The sequence below is a fragment of the Hirundo rustica genome, chromosome 16 (genome assembly GCF_015227805.2).
Source record: "Hirundo rustica isolate bHirRus1 chromosome 16, bHirRus1.pri.v3, whole genome shotgun sequence".
Lineage (NCBI taxonomy): Eukaryota > Metazoa > Chordata > Aves > Passeriformes > Hirundinidae > Hirundo > Hirundo rustica.
In genome coordinates this window covers 7,435,239-7,453,228 of record NC_053465.1, presented here as the reverse complement: position 1 = coordinate 7,453,228, position 17,990 = coordinate 7,435,239, and the positions used below count along the sequence as shown (strand labels likewise).

The window sequence follows — 17,990 nt, the reverse complement described above, 5'->3', positions numbered from 1 at the left end:
CGCGGGGAGCGGGCACGACGCTGCGGCCGCCATGTTTGGTGAGGGCGCTGACGCCGTGGGGCCGGAGGCGCTCGGAGCGTTCCGAACCTCCCGGTTCCTCCGGTGCCACCCGGGCGGGCCGGCTCGGGGCCTGCTCAGGGGGCACTGCGGGTCTGCCCGGCTCTGGAGCCCCCCGCTCCGAGGGGCGCTGCGGGCTCCGGGCTACAGCTTTGCCCTATCCGCGTCTCCCCCGACCGGGCTGCGGAGCAGCGGGAACGGCCAGGAGAGGAAAGGTTGACAAATATTTTATTGATTACAAAATAAAGATCCCAAAGCAGAAGCGACGGCGTTTGCCTCTTGGTATCAAAAAGAGAGTCACAGGCCCTAATCTCCCTGCGGGAAGAGGTACACGGCTGTATTAAAAAAATAGATAGTTTACTCCTTTTCCCCAAATAACCTCATGACATACTAAAAATAAACAATAACATAAAGTGAGTGTGCAGGGAGCACCTGGCTCTTGCTGACACTGCAAATGCCCCAACAGACAACAAATCCTGCCTGTGAGCTTTGCCAGTGGGGGGAGGGCTCCTTTTGCCATGGCTTTGGGCTCCAGAGGTTCCTCCCAAGGCAAGTGGAGCGGGATCCGTGCAGGGATGGCCTGGAAAAGCGCCGTCTGTGTCCATCTGCCCCTGCGGCACAGCCTCACGACACCTGCACTCTGCCATGAAAATACTGGGGAAGGAAACCCAGGAGGGAGAGAAGAGGACACGTGTCTGTGGCACTTGACATCCATGTCAGGGTCCTGTGCTGATGGTGAACCCGGGGGCTGCACTGCCCCGTGGGAATCCTCTGGGATCAATCACACAGGGAGCACAGGCACTGCATGGCATTTCGCCAAGGCCAGCACGCTAAAGCGTCTACTTCTGCAGAACGATGTGACAGGATCTCAGAAGGGTTAAAAAAATACTGATATGGGTTTTGACTTGCAGCAAAAGCAAGCCTGGCCCTAGCCCTGTCCATCCCCCTGGGGTCTGGGCATCCGCTGTCCAGCCAGCACTTCCTGGAGCCGCTGCCCTGCGGACACTCCTGGGAAAGGCACAAGGTCTGGCCACGTCTCTTCTCCCTCCATCACGCGCTTCCTCCTGTGCTTCCTCCAGCCCAGCCCCCCCAGCAAGGCTGTGGCTCCTCGGCAGGCTGGCAGGAGCAGCAGGGCGCAGGTGGGACAGGGAAGAGCTGGCAGTGCCTGCCCCAAGCACCCGTGCTACGGCTGCTGCTGGTACTGGCTCTCTGTCGCAGTGAAGAAATCCTCCAAAACACTCTGTATGTACTCAAAAGTGGGACGATCCTCGGGTTTGATCTTCCAGCACCTCATCATGACGTCGTACAGCTCCTCGGGGCAGTTATCAGTGCGGGGCATCCGGTATCCACGCTCCAGCGCCCTGATCACCTCCATGCTTGACATCCCTGGGAAAACAGGGTGGGACAGGTGGACATCACCTGGTTTATCATTGGTTTCTTTAAAAGTCATGAAATCCCCAAACCCAAGATTTCTCTCCCATTGGGCAATGTCTCCAGGAAGGAAAAAGTGATTAGAGGGGCTAGGAAGGGGGAACTGCTGTTTCTGGTCAGGGAAACATGTGGGAAAAGGAGATGCTGGATTATTGTAGGATGGAGTTTTGTGCCCCAGGTCAGATGGGGTTTATAATCACTCTGTATAGATTAAAGTCTCTTATATGCCAAGTCTGTGACAAGCCATTGCTTCCAATGAAAACAGGTCAGTGTGGGGACAGAGCTGCTCCTCAGAACAGCCCTTTGTGCCACCCCAGATCCTTCGTGGTATGGTAGCATTTACAGGGTCATTTCCCATTAATAAAGGGACCAAAATAATTATTAGTATAAAATACAGGATGGTCCCTAATGATAAGGATTTACAGGGTTTTCCCATGGGGCTGGAGAAGCTCAGGTCACATGCATGGGGCCCGGAAGGTGGAATGTGTCTTTTGGAACCAGATTAGGGGAGGCATTTCACCTCCTTACCTGGGTAGGGGATGCGTCCGTAGGTAACGATCTCAGTCAGGAGGATCCCAAAGGACCAGACATCAGATTTTATAGTGAAAGATCCATAGTTGATGGCTTCTGGTGCAGTCCATTTAATGGGAAACTTGGCACCTGGACAAAGAGATCCAGTGGGAAACATGAGCTCAACCCCAGCTGCTGAGAAATGGGTGGTGAAATACGGGGAACAAGAAACAGAAGAGGAACAAGTGAAGTGATGCAAATGAGAGGAGTTTCCCTCTGCCCGTGTACCCAGCACATCCCTCCTGGGGTCGGCACCACCATGGTGGCAAGTGGCTCTAAAGAAACCTCCCCAGTCTTTCACCCCCCGCACCTTCCCGGGCTGTGTACTCGGTGTCCTCGATGACCCTGGCCAGCCCAAAGTCGGCAATCTTGCACACCAGCACTGCAGACACCAGGATGTTGGCGGCTCTCAGGTCTCTGTGGATGTAGTTCCTCTTCTCAATAAAAGCCATTCCTTCTGCAATCTGCCACAGGGGAACAAGGAAATGCAAAGAGGCTGCTTGAAATAACACACACGCCCTCAGCACCAAAGAAGTCAACTGCTTCTGGCCAGCATTCAGAAAGAGGTGAAAGGAGGCTGAGCCACAGCAGGAGGTGGCTGTCCCATCCCTGGAAGTGTTCAAGGTGAGGCTGGACAGGGCTTGGAGCAACCTGGTCTAGTGGAAAATGTCCCTGCCCATGGCAAGGAGTTGGAATGAGATGAGCTTCAAGGTTCCTTCCAACCCAAACCATTCTGTAGCTTTCCTGCATGGAAACTGCTCTCCAAGCAGGGAATCCCTTGCAGAAGAGGTTGGGGTTTGGGTGACCATCCCGACATGACATCTTTAAGCTGCCGTGTGAGAAAAGCTGTAAGAACTGACAGCTGAGGAGCTCACGCGATCACCAGAGAGTGTCTGTGAGTGTTTGCAGGGCAAGGTGTAACTGCTTCATCCACAGCCATGAGCATGTGGAGGAGGAGCAAATAATTCTCTGCTCAGGGAAGATGTGAGTGCAGTCTCCAAATACACCCATGGCTCCCTGTAATTGCTGCAGCGAAGGTCAGCATTCCAGAGCTTCCTTAGCTGGGGCAGAAGAGCACAGGGGAAGATGCCTGAGTTTTTCCAGACTAGTTTCTGAAAAGTCACCTCTGCCTGTGGACAGGATGGCTGTGAGGGCCCCTGACAATCCCCCCTCACCACTCTAAATTCTGTAGTCTCTGCACTCAGTGCTGTGTGTGCAGGTCTCAGCCCTGACCGGGCAGAGGTGACCTGGTGTTCACAACCAAACCCCAAAACTGTACAGTTACCCCATGCCTGGATGTGACCAGAATCCAGCATGCAAAGGGGCTGCAGCAGCCAGAGGGGCGGCCCTCCCATCCTTATCACACCCACACAAGCTGGCCTGCGTGAGGTGCAGCTCTCACAGAGCTCTCCCCGCGAAATACAGAAGTAACCAGGCAGCGCAAGAGCGGAATGACCACATTTCCATGACCACAGATGCATTTCTGCCCGCAGTGACTCAGCCCCAGCACAAAGGCCAGGCTGCTGCCTGCCCCTGACAGCCCTTCAGCCTTTGCTCCCCAGAGCTTCTCCGAGCAGCCCCTCGGAGCCATGGGCTGAGCTGGGGTTGGCACAAGTCAGCTTGCTGAGAACAGATGGTGTGCAGGAGTGCACAGCTGATCACAGTGACCTGGTCTAAGCCCACAGGGTCTGGGCTCCCATCCTGGCTTTCCTATTGCTCAGGTGCCTCTATGAAATATTTGAGCTCAGCACAAAGGGTCCCTGGGTTCAGTCCTCACCCAGGAGCACTGGAGAAGCAGCAGGGACCCGGTGGTTGTGCAAATGGTTGCACATGGAGTGAGGTGTTTAACAGCCCATTCCGCTGTACTCAAAATCAGCTCCTGAAAATATCCCTGAAATAATTACCGCTGAGTCCTCCTGCCTCTCCAGCTGCCTTCCCTTGCCCGTGACAGCCCTCTGGTGACTTTATTGAACCACAGCCCTCCCACAGGCATTCCCCCGGGGCAACAGCCCACTATGCTCCCTCCAGGAGACTGGGAATCGTGCCTCACTCAGCCTCTCAGGCATTGGGAGCACACAGGGCCACGCTGCAGGGCTCCTGTTAAACCCACAGGCCTTCGCACCACCGCAGCACTGTCCTGAAGCAGTGCTGGGGATGGGGTGGGTGCGTGGCCATGCTGGGTTTGTGGGGCTTTGGCCAAGTTTCAGGTAAGGTTTGCAGGTAACTGTCGCAGCAGCAGCAAATTAGCAATTATAGTTACCAGTATCAATAGGTATCAATTAGAGAAATTGATAACATTGCCCTGGGCTTGGTTGGGCCACACCAACCAGCATCGGCACGTCCCAGAGGAGGGACTGTGCAAATGTGAGCTGTGGAAACAAGCTCCATCCTCATCCCCACTTTCTCCACAAAGCACAGTGGCCCCGTGCGCTGTGAGGGCTGCAGGAACCATGGCAGACATAGAAGTCAATAGCCAGTCCTCTCCAGGATCTGTGCAGCTCTGCTGTGCACTGCTCGGGTGCAGGTGGGCTGGCTGACTGCTGCAGATATCGGTGTGGTGAGGGGGAAGCTGCCACTTCTCCTTTCACACACCCCTGCTCCTGCGAGGTCAGCGGGATGGGGATGGTGAGCAGGCAGTGGCTGCACACAGGAAAACCTCACTGCACCCCCAGCACTGTTCAGACCAGGCTTCTGGCTGGCCCTGCATGAGCCCCAGGAAAGTTCCCAGGCTCCTCACTCACCCTTTTCAGGGCAACAAGGGGCACTCGGAGCTGGGGAAGGTCTGCTCCGTCCTCACCTGGGCAGAGAAGTCGATCAGCTTTGGGAGCGGCAGCTTGTTCCCCTCATCGCTCTTCAGGAAATCCAGCAAGCTCCCTGCAGACAGGGAAAGGTGCCAGGGCTCATGGTTTAGCTGGAGCCTGCACCCACCCTTAGAGTGGCACAGGGTCCCAAGGAGCCAAGCAGGACAAGGGGACTCTGGAACACACTTGATCCCCATCCCACTCCCATGGATAGGGCCGAGGAGGGAGCACCTCTGCAGGCTTCCTCCTTGCGGAATGCTCGTGTTCATCTGCCCCCTCCTAGGCATCCCTTGGCTCCCAGTGCTGTCACCACATCCCTGCTCCCAGCACCCTGTCCCAGAGCACTGACAAGCTGTGTCAGGAGCCAGAACTGCTCCCAGGGTCCTGGAAGCTGGTGCAGAGCCCACAGCCGAGCCTGGGGATGTGGAAGGGATTGATCCTGCACCATCCCAGGGAACCCGAGTGCTGCCACTCTGCCTGGCCCACAGACGTCACTCAGGGATGCGGATTGCACCTTTCTCCATGAATTCCGTGATGATGAAGATGGGCTCCTCCCTGGTGACCACTGCGTGCAGCTTCACCAGCTTGTCGTGCTGCAGGGTCTTCATCAGGTTTGCCTCCTCCAGGAAGGCTTCCACGGACATGCTGCCCGGCTTCATCGTCTTCACCGCCACCTTGGTGTGCTTGTTGTAGGTAGCTGGGGGTGGCACAACAGATCATTCCCCCACTGCCCTGGGAGCACTGGGCTTCGGAGCCAAAGTCCCAGTCCTGCAGACGGAGCTGCTGTGGGAAGGTTGGAGACCACACACAGCCCAGGGATGTCCCCACATGCCAAGCCCCAAGCAGCCCCTGCATTAAGGCAGGGTAACCTCCCCCTGCTTCTCTCCCTCAGGTTACTCCCTCCCATGTCTTTTCCACCCCACCATCCCTCCACCTTCTCTCACATCCCTCACCCTTCCTCCTTCACCATCACCCTCATCGTCCTCCCAGCCGCCTCCCCCTCACTCTCACCCATCCACACTTCGCCGAACTGCCCAGCTCCCAGCTTCCTCTCCAGACTCAGTGACTCTCGAGGGATCTCCCAGGCATCCTTCTCCCAGGGCTTCTGTGGTTTGGGTACACGGCAGGGGTAGGTGAGCTTCTGGCACAGCCCGTCACTCTGACCTGAGGGGAGCATCCAGGGCCATCAGCCAGCCTGTCTCACCGGCCGCACTGTGCTTCAAGGGGGAGTTCTGGCCACCGGGGGTGTTCAGGGACAGCAGTACCACAGTGGTAACAGCTGGCAGCCCAGCCATGGCAATAGGGGAAGGTCTGGAAGTCACTGCATGCTGCAGTCAGAGCCACAGCAGGAGCCCAGGGGTGATGGGCAGGAGCCCCTCAGCCTCTGCACACCCCCAGCTGCCCGGCCGCTTGGCTCGGGGGCAAAGCCCCATTTGGGAAGGGGGGCCGGGCACCCCAGGGCTCACCCTTGTAGTGCTGGACCAGCTCCTGCAGCGTGTTGAAGCTGTTTCGTGCGGAGATGTAGAAGCCACCGCTGTCCAGAGTCCGGATCTTGTAATGCTTCACTGCCCCGCCCCGCAGCTCGTCCGCGTCCCGCACCGAGAGCGAGTAAGAGCCTGGGCAGGGAGGGGCGAGCTGGCACCTCCCACGGGAGCACACTCCTGCTGCACCTGGCCATCCCGGTGCTCCTGGCGTGCACGGAGCCATCGCCCAGCAGAGCCAGCAGCGCCCATCCCACTGTGCTGCCACCACCCCTTCAGCCCCAGGCCAGCTACGCCTGCACCCCAAACACCCAAAGCAGCCTCAAAGGGACACATGCCCCTATCTGTGCCGTGGGGTTCGGACGGGTGGCAGCACCACGGGCTACTGCAGGGGCACTTCCAGCAAGAGCACGGGCCCCCCAGTCCCTCCCTGCAGCACAGCAGATCCCCAGGGCTGGGGAGGGAGCTCCTCTTCCAGGCAAAGGTGGATGAGGGAAGCCCTTAGGGCAGCTGCTCCCCACCACTGTGCTGTGGACACCCCTCCGCACCTTTCGTTGTCTCACTGTCCCTTATCATGAAGGACCCAATCATGTTCCCGGGGCCGAGGAGCTGCCGCTCCGCATCCTTCCGGCTGACGTCCTTGAAAAACCACCTGCAGCAGAACCAAATGAACCAAGGAATGCTGGTGTGGGGCAGGGCTGGGGGCAGGACGTGAGGCAGGGGTGGGACAGCAGCAGTGGGGAGGTGTGGGACAGCATGGGGCCAGGATCTGGCACACAGGGATGGACTCACTCTTCTGTCTCCAGCGAGTTGGCTTGGGCAACGTAGTTGCTGGGGATGAAGCCTTCACATCCTGTCACCAGCGACCGTGCTTGCCACCATTCCCCTGACCTGTGACAGAAGTGGCATTGGGTTGGCTCCTGGCACCTGGACCTGGGCACCAGCAGCTCCCACCAGGGCCACACAAGCCAGCAGGAGACCCTGGATGGGGGTCTGCCAGCAGCACTTACTTCTCCAGGACCGTCATCTTCTCCCCCTTCTGGAAGCTGAGGTCCCCAGCGTTCATCGCCTCGTAGTCGTAGAGTGCCAGCACCACGGTGTCCCCCAAGCCTGCAGCGAGGGAGCTCCCTGGGCACCCCTCCCCATGCTGGGATGGGGTGCCCAGCCACTCCAGGACATTGGCCAGGACCCCCAGAGTACCCAGCACCTCCATCTTCATCGTGTCAGCTCTGGCCCTTCAGGGGAGCCCAGAGCTCCCATCCCACCAGGACAGGCAGTGTTCACCCCTAGGTCAGAGGCTGCCCCCACATGCTCCAACCCCCTGCACCCACTGGCAGCCCCCTTGTACCTACCATCCTCGGGCAGGGGCACAGCCATGCTGGGCACATTATTGCTCTGGAAAGTGCAACAAAACCACAGAGTGACATCACAGGTGGCAGAGGCTCATTTCCCATGGGGGGTCTTGGCCCCAACAGCATTGGCAGGAGCAGGAGAGCACCCGAGGGGCAGCACCAGCACCACCTGACACAACAACCCCAACAGCAGCAGCATCTCCACTCCCTCCCAACACCTTCCTTTTTCTCTCTCTTTCTCCATAATTCCCATCAGGTCTGCTCCGTGCTTTGTCCCAGTGTGTCCTGGGCTCCCACCCCATTGCCAAGCCCCTGCCCCGGTGCATGGGCACTGCCAGTGCCCTCAGCTGGCTCCACTCTCAGTGCTGGTAGCACTGCTGAGGAGAGGGGCTGAGCCCTCTGTGACAGCTCAGCCCTGAAATCCCTCATCCCTTACCCTCTTGTTGGTGGCGGTGGGGTCCCTCACATAGTGACCCTGCTGGATGGTGGGGCCAGGATCAGGGTCAGGATCGGTTTTTATCATCTTCTCTTGTACACCAGCTTCCTTTGACCTCACACAACCCATGCTGCAGCCAAGGAAGGGGAAGTGAGGCGATTGCGACAGAGGTGAAAGCCCCGCTCCAGCCCCAGTCCAGCCCAGTTCCCATCAGCTCCCACCCAGCACAGGGCCCCAGTGTCCAGCCAGTGGCAGAGAAAGCTTTGCTCCTCCCACAGCTTCAGGGTACTGAGGTGCCCAGTGACACACCAGAGGAAAAGGGATCTCCTGGAGATGTCATAGGAGGAGAAGTTTGGGGAGACAACAGCAGCAGCCATGGAGCAGCTTCCCAGCCTTTCTGGGATGCAGGACAGGGTGCAGGCACTGGGCACCATGGCAGCAGAGAGTCACACTCAGCATCTTCTGCAAAGAGGGACCCTGATTGTGGTGAGCTTTGCTGCAGTTTGGGCACACAGCACTCCTGGTGCCCGTGGCCACCCCGTCACCACAGGTCACCACTCCACACCGTGCTCCCCTGCTCTCTGCTGGTGGGAGCTGCCCCAAACTGCCAGTCCAGAGCAAAGACAAATGCTCAACTTTCCCCAGCACCCCAAGAAACTTAGTGGGAAAAAATCTGGAGGAAGCAGCAGGAGTAGTAAACTGCTTGCAAATGTACTTCCCTCGGCCAGGGAGACCTGGGTGCAGAGAAAGGAGAAGGTGATGGTGGTGACAGGGAAGGAGGAAGCTCAGGGCTGAACCCTCGATGTGCACAGCACAGCTCTTGAGGAACATCTCTGTCACCTCCACGGCACCCCGTGGCCGCTCCTTGCCTTTCCCTGCTTCCCAAAGCCTGGATCAGCCTTGCTCCCGAGGGCAGAGCAGCAGCGGTGGCAGTCACGACAGCTCATCACCCTCACTGGGGACACCCTGAGCACGGGTGGGGACTGTGCCAGATCCATCCCGGCAAACCCACGTGGCGCCCAGCTTAAACCCAGACGTGGTGGCTCACACATCACCTCACGTATTTGCTGTTCCTGCCCCACACCGGCTCAGCGCATCCAGCCCTACAAAGCACAAACACCCCGGGCGGTCCAAGGGTCATTCCCACCGGCATTCCTGATGCGTCCCACCCTGGACAGCCCGATCCCAGGGCTCACGCGGTGCCCCCAGCCATGAGGACCAGGTTGGATGAGGGTGCCCTTCGTTCCCGGAGCAAAGCTGCCCGCAGGTCCCTGCCCTTTTGCTGCCCCGTGCCTTCGGTCCCCGACAGCCGCTGCAAAGCCACCGGCAGGGTCCCCCCTCGTCGGGGATACACTGCCCAGCCGGGGCTGCACCGGGACCCGTGAGACTCCCGGCCATCGCCTCATCCCGGTCCCCCAGGGTCCGCCGCTCTGAGCGCCGCCGGCCCGGCGCGGGTCGGAACCCCCGGGCTGCCCGGGACTGGCTGCGGGGCTCCGCGCACGGTTCCGATCCCGGAGTTCTCACCTTCGCTGCCGTCCTGGGGCACGTCCCTGTCGCCGGTCCTGCTCACAGTCCTCGTCGCGAAACCCAGATGCCACCGCCGCTCCGCTCTGCCCGGCTGCTCTCCCGCCGCCTGCCCGGTCCGGCCACGCCCCTCCCGGTACGGCCACGCCCCTCCCGGTACGGCCACGCCCCTCCCGGTCCGGCCACGCCCCTCCCGGTACGGCCACGCCCCTCCCGGTACGGCCACGCCCCTCCCGGTACGATCACGCCCCCGATTCCGACGGGGTGGGCGCGGCCGGTGGCTCCTGTGCCGGGCTGGGAGCGGAGACCCCCCCCCCACGAACCGCACCCGTCAGGACAGCCCAGCCCTGCGTGACCCCACTGCCCTTAGGGACCCCCGATGGGTGCCAGGGTCCGTCTGTCCGTCTGCTGCCCCGGGACACCGGACGGCTTTGGGTCCCGCACGCCAGAGCAGCGCCCAGGATGTTTCCTGGCCTGGTGCAGGGCCATGGAGGGCGTGGGGAGGCACGGGGGAGCACAGGACACGGCGTCAGCCTGGGTCTCTGTCCCCAGCAAGGAGAAAAGAAAGCCCTGAGCATCCGTGGTGGGGTGCGGGACACGAGGGGGTCCAGGACACAGTGGCTTTGTGAAGCGCAGCTCAGAGAGATGCGGGTATCCCTGGCTTTGTGGTGTCCCTGCTGGCCCTGGTATTCCCGTGCCGAAGCTCCTCTCAGCGCCCTAGCCAGCCCTGCAGTGTTCCAGTCTTTCTTTTGGATTGCCCGGACAACCCGGGACAACAATTCGGGATGGAAGCAGCATCATCGAGGGGACCCGCGGCTCTGTGTGACCCTGACCGCGGGCTGCTTGGGTTGAGAGGAAACAGCCAGGGTGCGAGATGTCCTCCCCTCGTGGGGGTTTGCATATGTAAATTTTTTTTGTAGAAAAAATTAGTTGCTCTGGTAACCCCAGAGTCTGCTGCCCACACAACCCCTGGGGCTGCAGCGCCGTCCCGTAGTCCCCGCCGAGGGGCGTTGGGCCAGGGAATGTTGGCTCGGGGCCATCCGCCAAGGGCCAGCAGTCGTGGGATTATGGGGTACAGCGGCCAGGGGGAGTCTGCTCGGGGCCGGTGGCCAGGGGACATCAGCTGCGGCTCATCGGGCGATCCGGCGGGGAGCACAGCCCAGTCCCTCGGCGGCGGAGGGGCTGCAGGGCGGGACTGCAGGAAGCCGGGCCCCGGGCAGGAACTTCCTTTTGTGAAACACCCGCGGCCGGACGAGAGTCGCACAGGCATCGCAGGCAGCAGCGGCCCGGCTGCGGCCACCAGCCCTTTCCTCTCCCAGCGCACTCTTGCTGACCCCCTCCATTGCTCTGAGGGTCCCCAGGAGCAGCCGGCAGCGCCCTGACACTGGTGGTGACCTCCATGTGACACTGGAGTGGGCAGGTGCCCAGCCCAGCCCAGCAGCCCCCTGCCCCAGCTCACCCCCACACCGCAGCAACCCCTGCACCCTGACAGGGCCTCTCGCCAGGGAAGAACCTGCTCTGCTCCAGCATTTAATTGAAATCTGCAAAAATTACAGCATGTGTGTCTTCCCCACAGCCACGGCTGCCCTGTGATTCCAACAACCTTGACAAGAGCGGACAGGGCAGTGCAGAGGCCTGTCCCCTCCTGTGGTGACAAATTCACCCTCCCTGGTACTGGGCAGAACTTGGCACCTGCTTAATCTGCACCACATCAGCCAGCAGGGAAGGGACAGCTGGGTTTTGGCACTGCCTCACAGGTAGTTGTCCTCTTCCTCCTCCTCCTCCTCTTCCTCATCCCGTGCCAGCGCCTCGATGTCGTGGGTGATGTCCGTGATCATGCGGTTGAAGGACTCGGACTCGGAGCGCAGGGACCAGCTGTCGTAGCTGCGCACGGCCGAGGCCGACGTGTTGCTCATGCTGCGCTTGATCCGGCCGAAGCTGTCAGTGAGGATCCCGCCCTCCCGGATCCCGATGCTCTCCAGGAAGGTCTCAAAGTACCCGATGTCTTGGTCAGGGATGAAGGGCCTCATTCCTGTCACGGGCACCATAAGCCTCGGGAGGCTGCCCAGGTGGGCAGCACTGGGGTACCCGCCCCATTGGGGTGCAAAGCCAGCCCAGAGGTTTGTCCCATCCCCCCCAGTAAACAACGGGGTCCTGACATCCAGCACATCCAGCAGCGTGTCCCCAAGGGAGGCAGAGACATGGCCAGGGTGACACAGTGACACAGGGCGGCTGCTGACACTCACCCAGGAGGAGGAACTTCCTGCGGTCCCCGTAGAGGCGCAGGAGCTCAGTGCAGTATTCCTGCACCGGCGTGCCCAGCCGGTACTCACGGAGCAGGATGGCAAACTGCTGGATCTCCTGCGGTGACAGCTTGTTGCGCAGCTGTGGTGACACAGGGACAAGTTGGGCTTGGGGACACCGGCAGCACACAGCCCCTGTGTCCCACTGCTGCTCTCTGGCACAGGGAGCCCAGACCTGCCTGCTGTCCCTGCCCCAGCTGCTGGCACTGCTGGCCGTGCTGCTTGTCCCCGTGCCCATCCCTGTGCCCTCACCGTCACCATGTAGTCCTGCAGCTGCTCCAGCCCGGCGCCGCTCTGGTCACTGCCACTGCAAGCGGTGGCCAGGCTGTGGTGGGAGCGGTGGAAGGAGGGCGAGGAGGTGCCGCTGTAATAGGCTTCAAAGGTCTCGTGGGAGCCGTTGCTGCGGAAGGACACGGGTCAGAGTGTTCCCGTACCCCTCGTGTGCCCACTGCACAGCACCCCCCATCAGGGAGGGCTGGGGCATCACTGCAGTGGGGACTGGCACCCACCCAAGGGCAGGGGGATCCCACAAGGGTCCTGTGGGACCCACCCCAGTCCAAGGGGGCCCTGGGGGAGCCAGACTCACAAGGAGCTGCAGCAGCTGTAGTCAGCATCGTAGCCGTACGTCCCATCTGTGCGGCAGCTCTCGCCTGGGGAGGGAGAGCTGAGACCTCATAGCAGAGACGAGCCCCCCACGATGTGTCCACGTGCCCCATCTCTCAGCCCCATGAGCACCCCTCCTGCTGTTCCCACTCCCGTCCCCAGCCACTCACTCCTGCTGGAGAGCCAAGGCCGCGTGGGCGTGGAGGTGTAGTGGTACCCGGCTCTGTCCACGCACTCGATGCTCTGGTCGCCGTAGATGATCTGGAACACCTGGCAGATGAGCGCGCAGGACTCCTCACCAGCATCCTGCGGCGGGGAGGGAGGAGGGCGCTGAGCGCCGGCGGCGGGCGAGCGGGCTGCGGGCGGCGCACGCAGGGATCGCTCACCCTGTTGGGCACGGCGAGGATGATGAGGTTGGAGTAAGCGTCGGGGCTGGGCTCCTGCGGGTCCAGGGGGTTGCTGCCGGCGTGCCGCCGCTCCCAGCTGCCGAAGCCGGTGCCGCGCTCCCAGCTGCCGCCGGCGGTGCCGGCCCGCCGCCGCTCCCAGCTGCCGCCGCACGGCTGCCGCCGCTCCCAGCTGCCCGAGGGCCGCCCGCGCTGCCGCCGCTCCCAGCTGCCGCCCCGCCGCCGCTCCAGGCTGCCGCCCTGCCGGCCCTCCTGCCCGCCCCGCGCCGCCCGCCAGTCCAGGCTGCAGATGGTGTGCCGCCGCTCCATCGGGCCCCCGAGCCGGCCCTCCGGCCACGAACCCCCCGCACGCTTCTCTGCGGGAAACGCCTCCGGCAAACCGGCCGGGGCCGCCTCGGGGTGCGCCCCGGCGGGGACCGGGTCCACTCCCAGGCCTGGGGGGTCGGGGACAGACAGAACGTCGGGGGGGGGCTGCGCTGCCCACCCTGCCTGGCCCCCAGCCCCTGCCCTGGCCATCCCACAGGCCCAGTGGGATGCGGAGGGATGGGGGTGTGGGGTGGGGATGTGCGAGCCCCAGTGGGTTGGGGACACCCCTCCGGGACTCTCTGTGTGGGAGAGGATGTGACACACCAAGACAGGGACAACGCGGGACTTTACCGCCCTGATAGAGACTGACACCCATCATCCGCCCTGCTCCAGCCCCTCATGCCCAGGGAATGCCGGCCACTCGGGGCCGGCTGTGCCTCGGCTGGTGGCCCCCGGCCGGACCCCCGCACCGGTTTTGAGGATGAGGAGGTGCAGGGCATCGTCGCGCAGGTAGGAGGCCGCCGCGATCTCGTGCGTGGGGATTCGCAGGATCAGTTCCTCGTTGTCACGCCAGGTGAGGAGGAGGCAGCGCGCCGAGAGGCTGAGGATGCTGTCCTGCTCTGGCGTCGTCTGCAGCGGCAGCTCCTTCAGCTGCTGCATGGACAGAGTGCAGGGGGGTGCGTGGGGCACCCGGCAGTGTGGGGTACCCGGTGCCCACCCACTGGGAACTGGGGACCCCTTTTACCCTGGCCGTGTCCAGCAGCTGCAGCACCTCATCCCGGCTGGAGGGGTTCAGGGAGGATGTCACCCATGTCAGGTGACCTAAAAACTGGAGGGGAAAAAACCCAGGGCGGCTTGGTGAGGCTGGAGCATGCACCCAACATCCCCCCGCCCCGCCCCATGGCCCCAAGGTCAGGACAGATCTCCCTGGGGTTCAGGGAGACCCTGCAGTTAGGGGGTCCCCCCTGCACCGCCAGCACTCCCTCCTCCTCCCTGGGTGTTTGCCTGGGCAGGGAGGGGACCAGGACCCTTTCGCCACTTTGTGTGTGGCTCTCAGCACGGTGTGGTGGCCTCACATCCCCGCCCCAAGCAAGCAGTGACCCCGGGCACTTTTGGGGAACCCTTTTACCTTCACCTCCTTCTCCACGTAGTCGTGCAGCAGGATCTGCGGGTCGATCAGGTAGTCGGGGGGGTAGAGGGGCACGGAGTGCAGCGGGCGCCGATAGACGCTGCTGCGGAGCGCTGCCCTCCGCGCAGCCTTCGGGAAAACCAGCCGCTTGATGGGCGACACGAAACCCTGGCAGGGGAACGGGCATGGAGCCGGGTCAGCACCGGGCACCCAACCCTGGCCCCTGCACACAGGGTCTGTGGCACCCAGCACCTGGGGCGGGGGGCAACAGCCGAGCACCTCTCTGCTGGCTCTTCGCACTATCTGGGGGGCTCCACTTCTCCCCGCTGTGCTGTGGGAGGGGTGCGGAGCCTCTCAAACCTGTGCAACCCACCCTCCTGCCATCCCCCCGGACACCAGCCCCAGCCCCACGCACCTTCTTCCCCTTCTTGGCCTCGCTGTCCATGGCAGGACGCGGTGCTGCGGCCGCCTCCACTGCCCTGCTCGGCGCCGCGGCGCTTTCCTGTGTCGGAAACTCCACCAGGATAGCTGGGATGTGAGTTCCTGCCTCTCCTGGGGGGTGCTGGGACTGGGCTGGCCTGGGCTGGGCTGGGCTGGGCTGGCACGGAGACTGGGACGGGACTGGGACTGGGATAGGGGCTGAGCTGTTACTTGGGCAGAAGCAGTGGCTGAAGTTCGCTGAGACGAGACTGGACCAGGGACTTGGACTGGTGCTGGTGCTGGGTCTGGGCCTGGGGTTCACACTTATACCGAGACTGGGGCTGGGATTGGGGCAGACGGGTTGAAGTGGGCTGAGATGGGACTGGAGCAGGTGCTGGGACCGGAGCAGGTGCTGGGACCGGAGGAGGTGCTGGTAGTGCCTGCGGGATTCTGCTGTGGGGCAGCCCCTGCCCCTCACTGCTGGGCCCTTTCCTGGGGCTGGTTCTGCTTCCCTATGACCCCAAATCAACCCCGTCCCCATGGGGCAGCCCTGGGGGCTCCCAGCCCTCGCTGCCCACATCCTGTCCTGCTTATGCGGGACCCTGGCTCTGGGAACGGTCCTGGCACCGGGAACGGCCCTGGCACCGGGAACAGCATTGGCAGGAGCCCACACAACTGCATCCAGCACCCCGTCCCCACAGCTGCCCGTGGGATCCAAACCCACCGTGGTCTGGGGGTCGGGCAGGGATCGGGGCCTCCGGTAGGGAGGAGGTTGGCCCGGCAGTGGCCGTGTCCGGCAGCTTCCTCCCCGAGATGCTGCATCCTGCCTCTGCACCCCTTCCCTGCCGGCCACCACGCCAGGGCCACCGGCACGGGCCAGGGCCGCCGACACCAGGCAGGCAGCGCTGCTACAGCCATCCTGCTCTGTTAATGACATCCCCGAGCAATCCGGGACAGAGACGCGTCATCCTGCCCTGCTTTGGAGCCCCAGCCGTGAGCTGGAGGTGCCGACAAGGACAGGACCCCGCAGGCAGGGCTTATTGAAATGAATTTAATATCTCATGTTGCAGCAAAATTAAAAATATACAAAAAGTTTGTGGTATACAAAAAAGTCTCGGGACGGACCCCGGCCTCCCGCTCGCCCCCGCCCGCGCCGAGGGTCCCAGAGAAGAAGGTGGCACACAGAGTATTTACAGTACGTGACAGCAGCCCCAGCTCCGGGGGGTTCAGGGATGTGGCTGAGGCCCTGCGGCAGCCCCTGCCAGAACGAACTTCCCTCACTCCCTGAAGCTGGAGCAGCCCTGCTGCCACCCCTGGGTGACACCCCCAGGGACCAGGACCCCCCCATGCCCAGTGGAAGCTCGAGCACCCCTGGAGCTGTGCCCATCCTGGCCTCCGGTTGTGTCCCCCGTCATCGCAGGGGCAGGCGCTGCCGCTCCGGTGGGCAGGGGGGACAGGGCGCTGGGGTTGGCGGCCGCTGTGGCACAGGCTGGGTGGAGGGCAGGGGGGTGGCCTGGGGCAGGAGACTGAGGGCTCCCCCTGAACCCCACCCGTGGCCAGACTCCTCTGCCTGGAGCAGCCCAGGGCTGAGGATACCGTGGCTTGAGTGCATAGAAAAGTGTCCCTCTGACCCGCCAGCGTGGCCCTGGGATCCCCGCACAAACCCTGGCATGACAGGCATGCCCAAATGGCATCTCTACCGTGGGGTGGGCAGGGGCAGGGCGAGCCCAGAGGAGCCGCCCCGAGCTGGCACACAGACCCCGTGCGGCCCCAGATCCTCTGTGAACCGCACCCGGGGAGGAGCTACCGCCAACTGGGCACCGTTCAGGGGCTGCGGTGACACCGCTCGATGCCTGCAGCGGTGAGCCCCGGACCGGCCCGGCACCCCTGGCTGCTGCTCCCCACCTTCCCTGAGGAAAAGAGACCCGGCCCCAGAGCCGCCCCACGCCGGGGCTGCCCCCGCACCAGCGGCACACACCGCCGGGGGCTGCCCGTGATGGAGTGCGGGTGGCAGGGGCCAGCCCACTGCCCAGCCCCAGCCACGCTCTGCACCCTCCTCACAAAGGGTTTCCAAGGCTTCCAGTTAGCACCAGTTAGCACCAGTGAACCCAGCGCTGGCCGGTCCAAGCCTGCTGTCACCCCAGCTACCGAGAAATGGGAAACAAAAGCAACGCGATGCCCCCGCCCCCGCGCACCCACCCGCCCAGCCCGGCCGTGTCACAGGGCCGGGCACCCGCACTGGCCCTCGGGGACCCCACATCCCAACCGATCGCGGGTGCAGCTCTCCCATCCCGCTCCTCCCATCCTCTCGTGCCTCACACGGTGCTCCGTGGCACAGAGGGGCTCTCAGTGCTGCCCACGCTCCCCAGCCCGGGCAGGGCTTGGCACTGCGGCTCGGGGCAGCCAGGGGCCAGAACCCCGTGGAGCCATGGCGGGGGCACAGGGCGTGCAGGGAAGGCACAGGGGCCGTGGGTGCGGGAGGGAAAGGGGCAAAGCTGGGGGGTCCAACAGCTCCCCTGCCCTGCAAACCCCTGCCAGCCCCTGCACACTCTCTCTCACACACACACGTGCACACAGCCCCCCCGGGACAGTCCCGGCCCGGGGCACACAGGGTACATTCAGCACAGCCCCTCGGCGGGGGCGGATCTGGGCAGGACCAGGGACACATTCAAACCCCACTGCTCTGGGGAGGCAGGAGCAGACAGGGGCAGGCGGAGCAGGGGCTGGGGACGGGCGGGGGGACACAGGGTCAGGTCAGGGGAGGCAAGGTCCCAGCTCAGATTTATACTGGGGAGCTGGAGTGGAGCGATGCTGATGAAGGAGTGGATGGAAATGCTCCCGGGTGGAAAGGGATGCCAGCCCAGGAGAGGAGAACGGCTGGGGGTGAATCCCACTTTGGGGAATCCGGGGAACGCCGGCGGCCCCGCACACACCCCTCAGTGGTGCCAGCCAGGCCCTGCCACCCCCGGCCCCAGCGGAGGTAGAAAACGTCACACAAAATGTCACCATCCAGGTGAAAACAAACCCAATGAGATGAAGCAGTTCCTGTGGGGATGAGGGGAGGATGGGTTGCAGCCATCCTGGCCACAGCTGGGGACCCAGCTCAGAACCAGGGGTGCAAGGTTCGTGCCCACCCACGAGGGCCCCCCCAGGCCAGGGTCTACACCCCACAG

General features: G+C 62.8%; 2 protein-coding genes across 2 annotated transcripts; both read right to left on the bottom strand.

The window, feature by feature from the left end:
• Positions 1-366: 366 nt before the first annotated feature.
• Positions 367-9,750, bottom strand: HCK (HCK proto-oncogene, Src family tyrosine kinase). The gene is made up of 13 exons (XM_040079845.1): positions 9,653-9,750; positions 8,129-8,258; positions 7,693-7,735; positions 7,351-7,450; positions 7,133-7,231; positions 6,889-6,992; positions 6,326-6,475; positions 5,871-6,023; positions 5,374-5,556; positions 4,856-4,932; positions 2,369-2,522; positions 2,017-2,148; positions 367-1,443 (listed from the first exon to the last, which is right to left on the bottom strand). Exons 2-13 carry the CDS (start codon positions 8,255-8,257, stop codon positions 1,241-1,243), a joined length of 1,527 nt encoding a protein of 508 aa, XP_039935779.1. The 5' UTR covers position 8,258; positions 9,653-9,750; the 3' UTR covers positions 367-1,240.
• Positions 9,751-11,211: 1,461 nt separating this feature from the next.
• Positions 11,212-14,934, bottom strand: CCM2L (CCM2 like scaffold protein). Its single transcript, XM_040080043.2, has 10 exons — positions 14,813-14,934; positions 14,398-14,565; positions 14,014-14,097; positions 13,739-13,922; positions 12,945-13,396; positions 12,729-12,864; positions 12,542-12,605; positions 12,208-12,355; positions 11,899-12,037; positions 11,212-11,684 (listed from the first exon to the last, which is right to left on the bottom strand). The coding sequence occupies exons 1-10, from the start codon at positions 14,840-14,842 to the stop codon at positions 11,404-11,406; spliced, it is 1,686 nt and encodes a 561-aa protein (XP_039935977.1). The 5' UTR covers positions 14,843-14,934; the 3' UTR covers positions 11,212-11,403.
• Between the last annotated feature and the right edge of the window lie 3,056 nt (positions 14,935-17,990).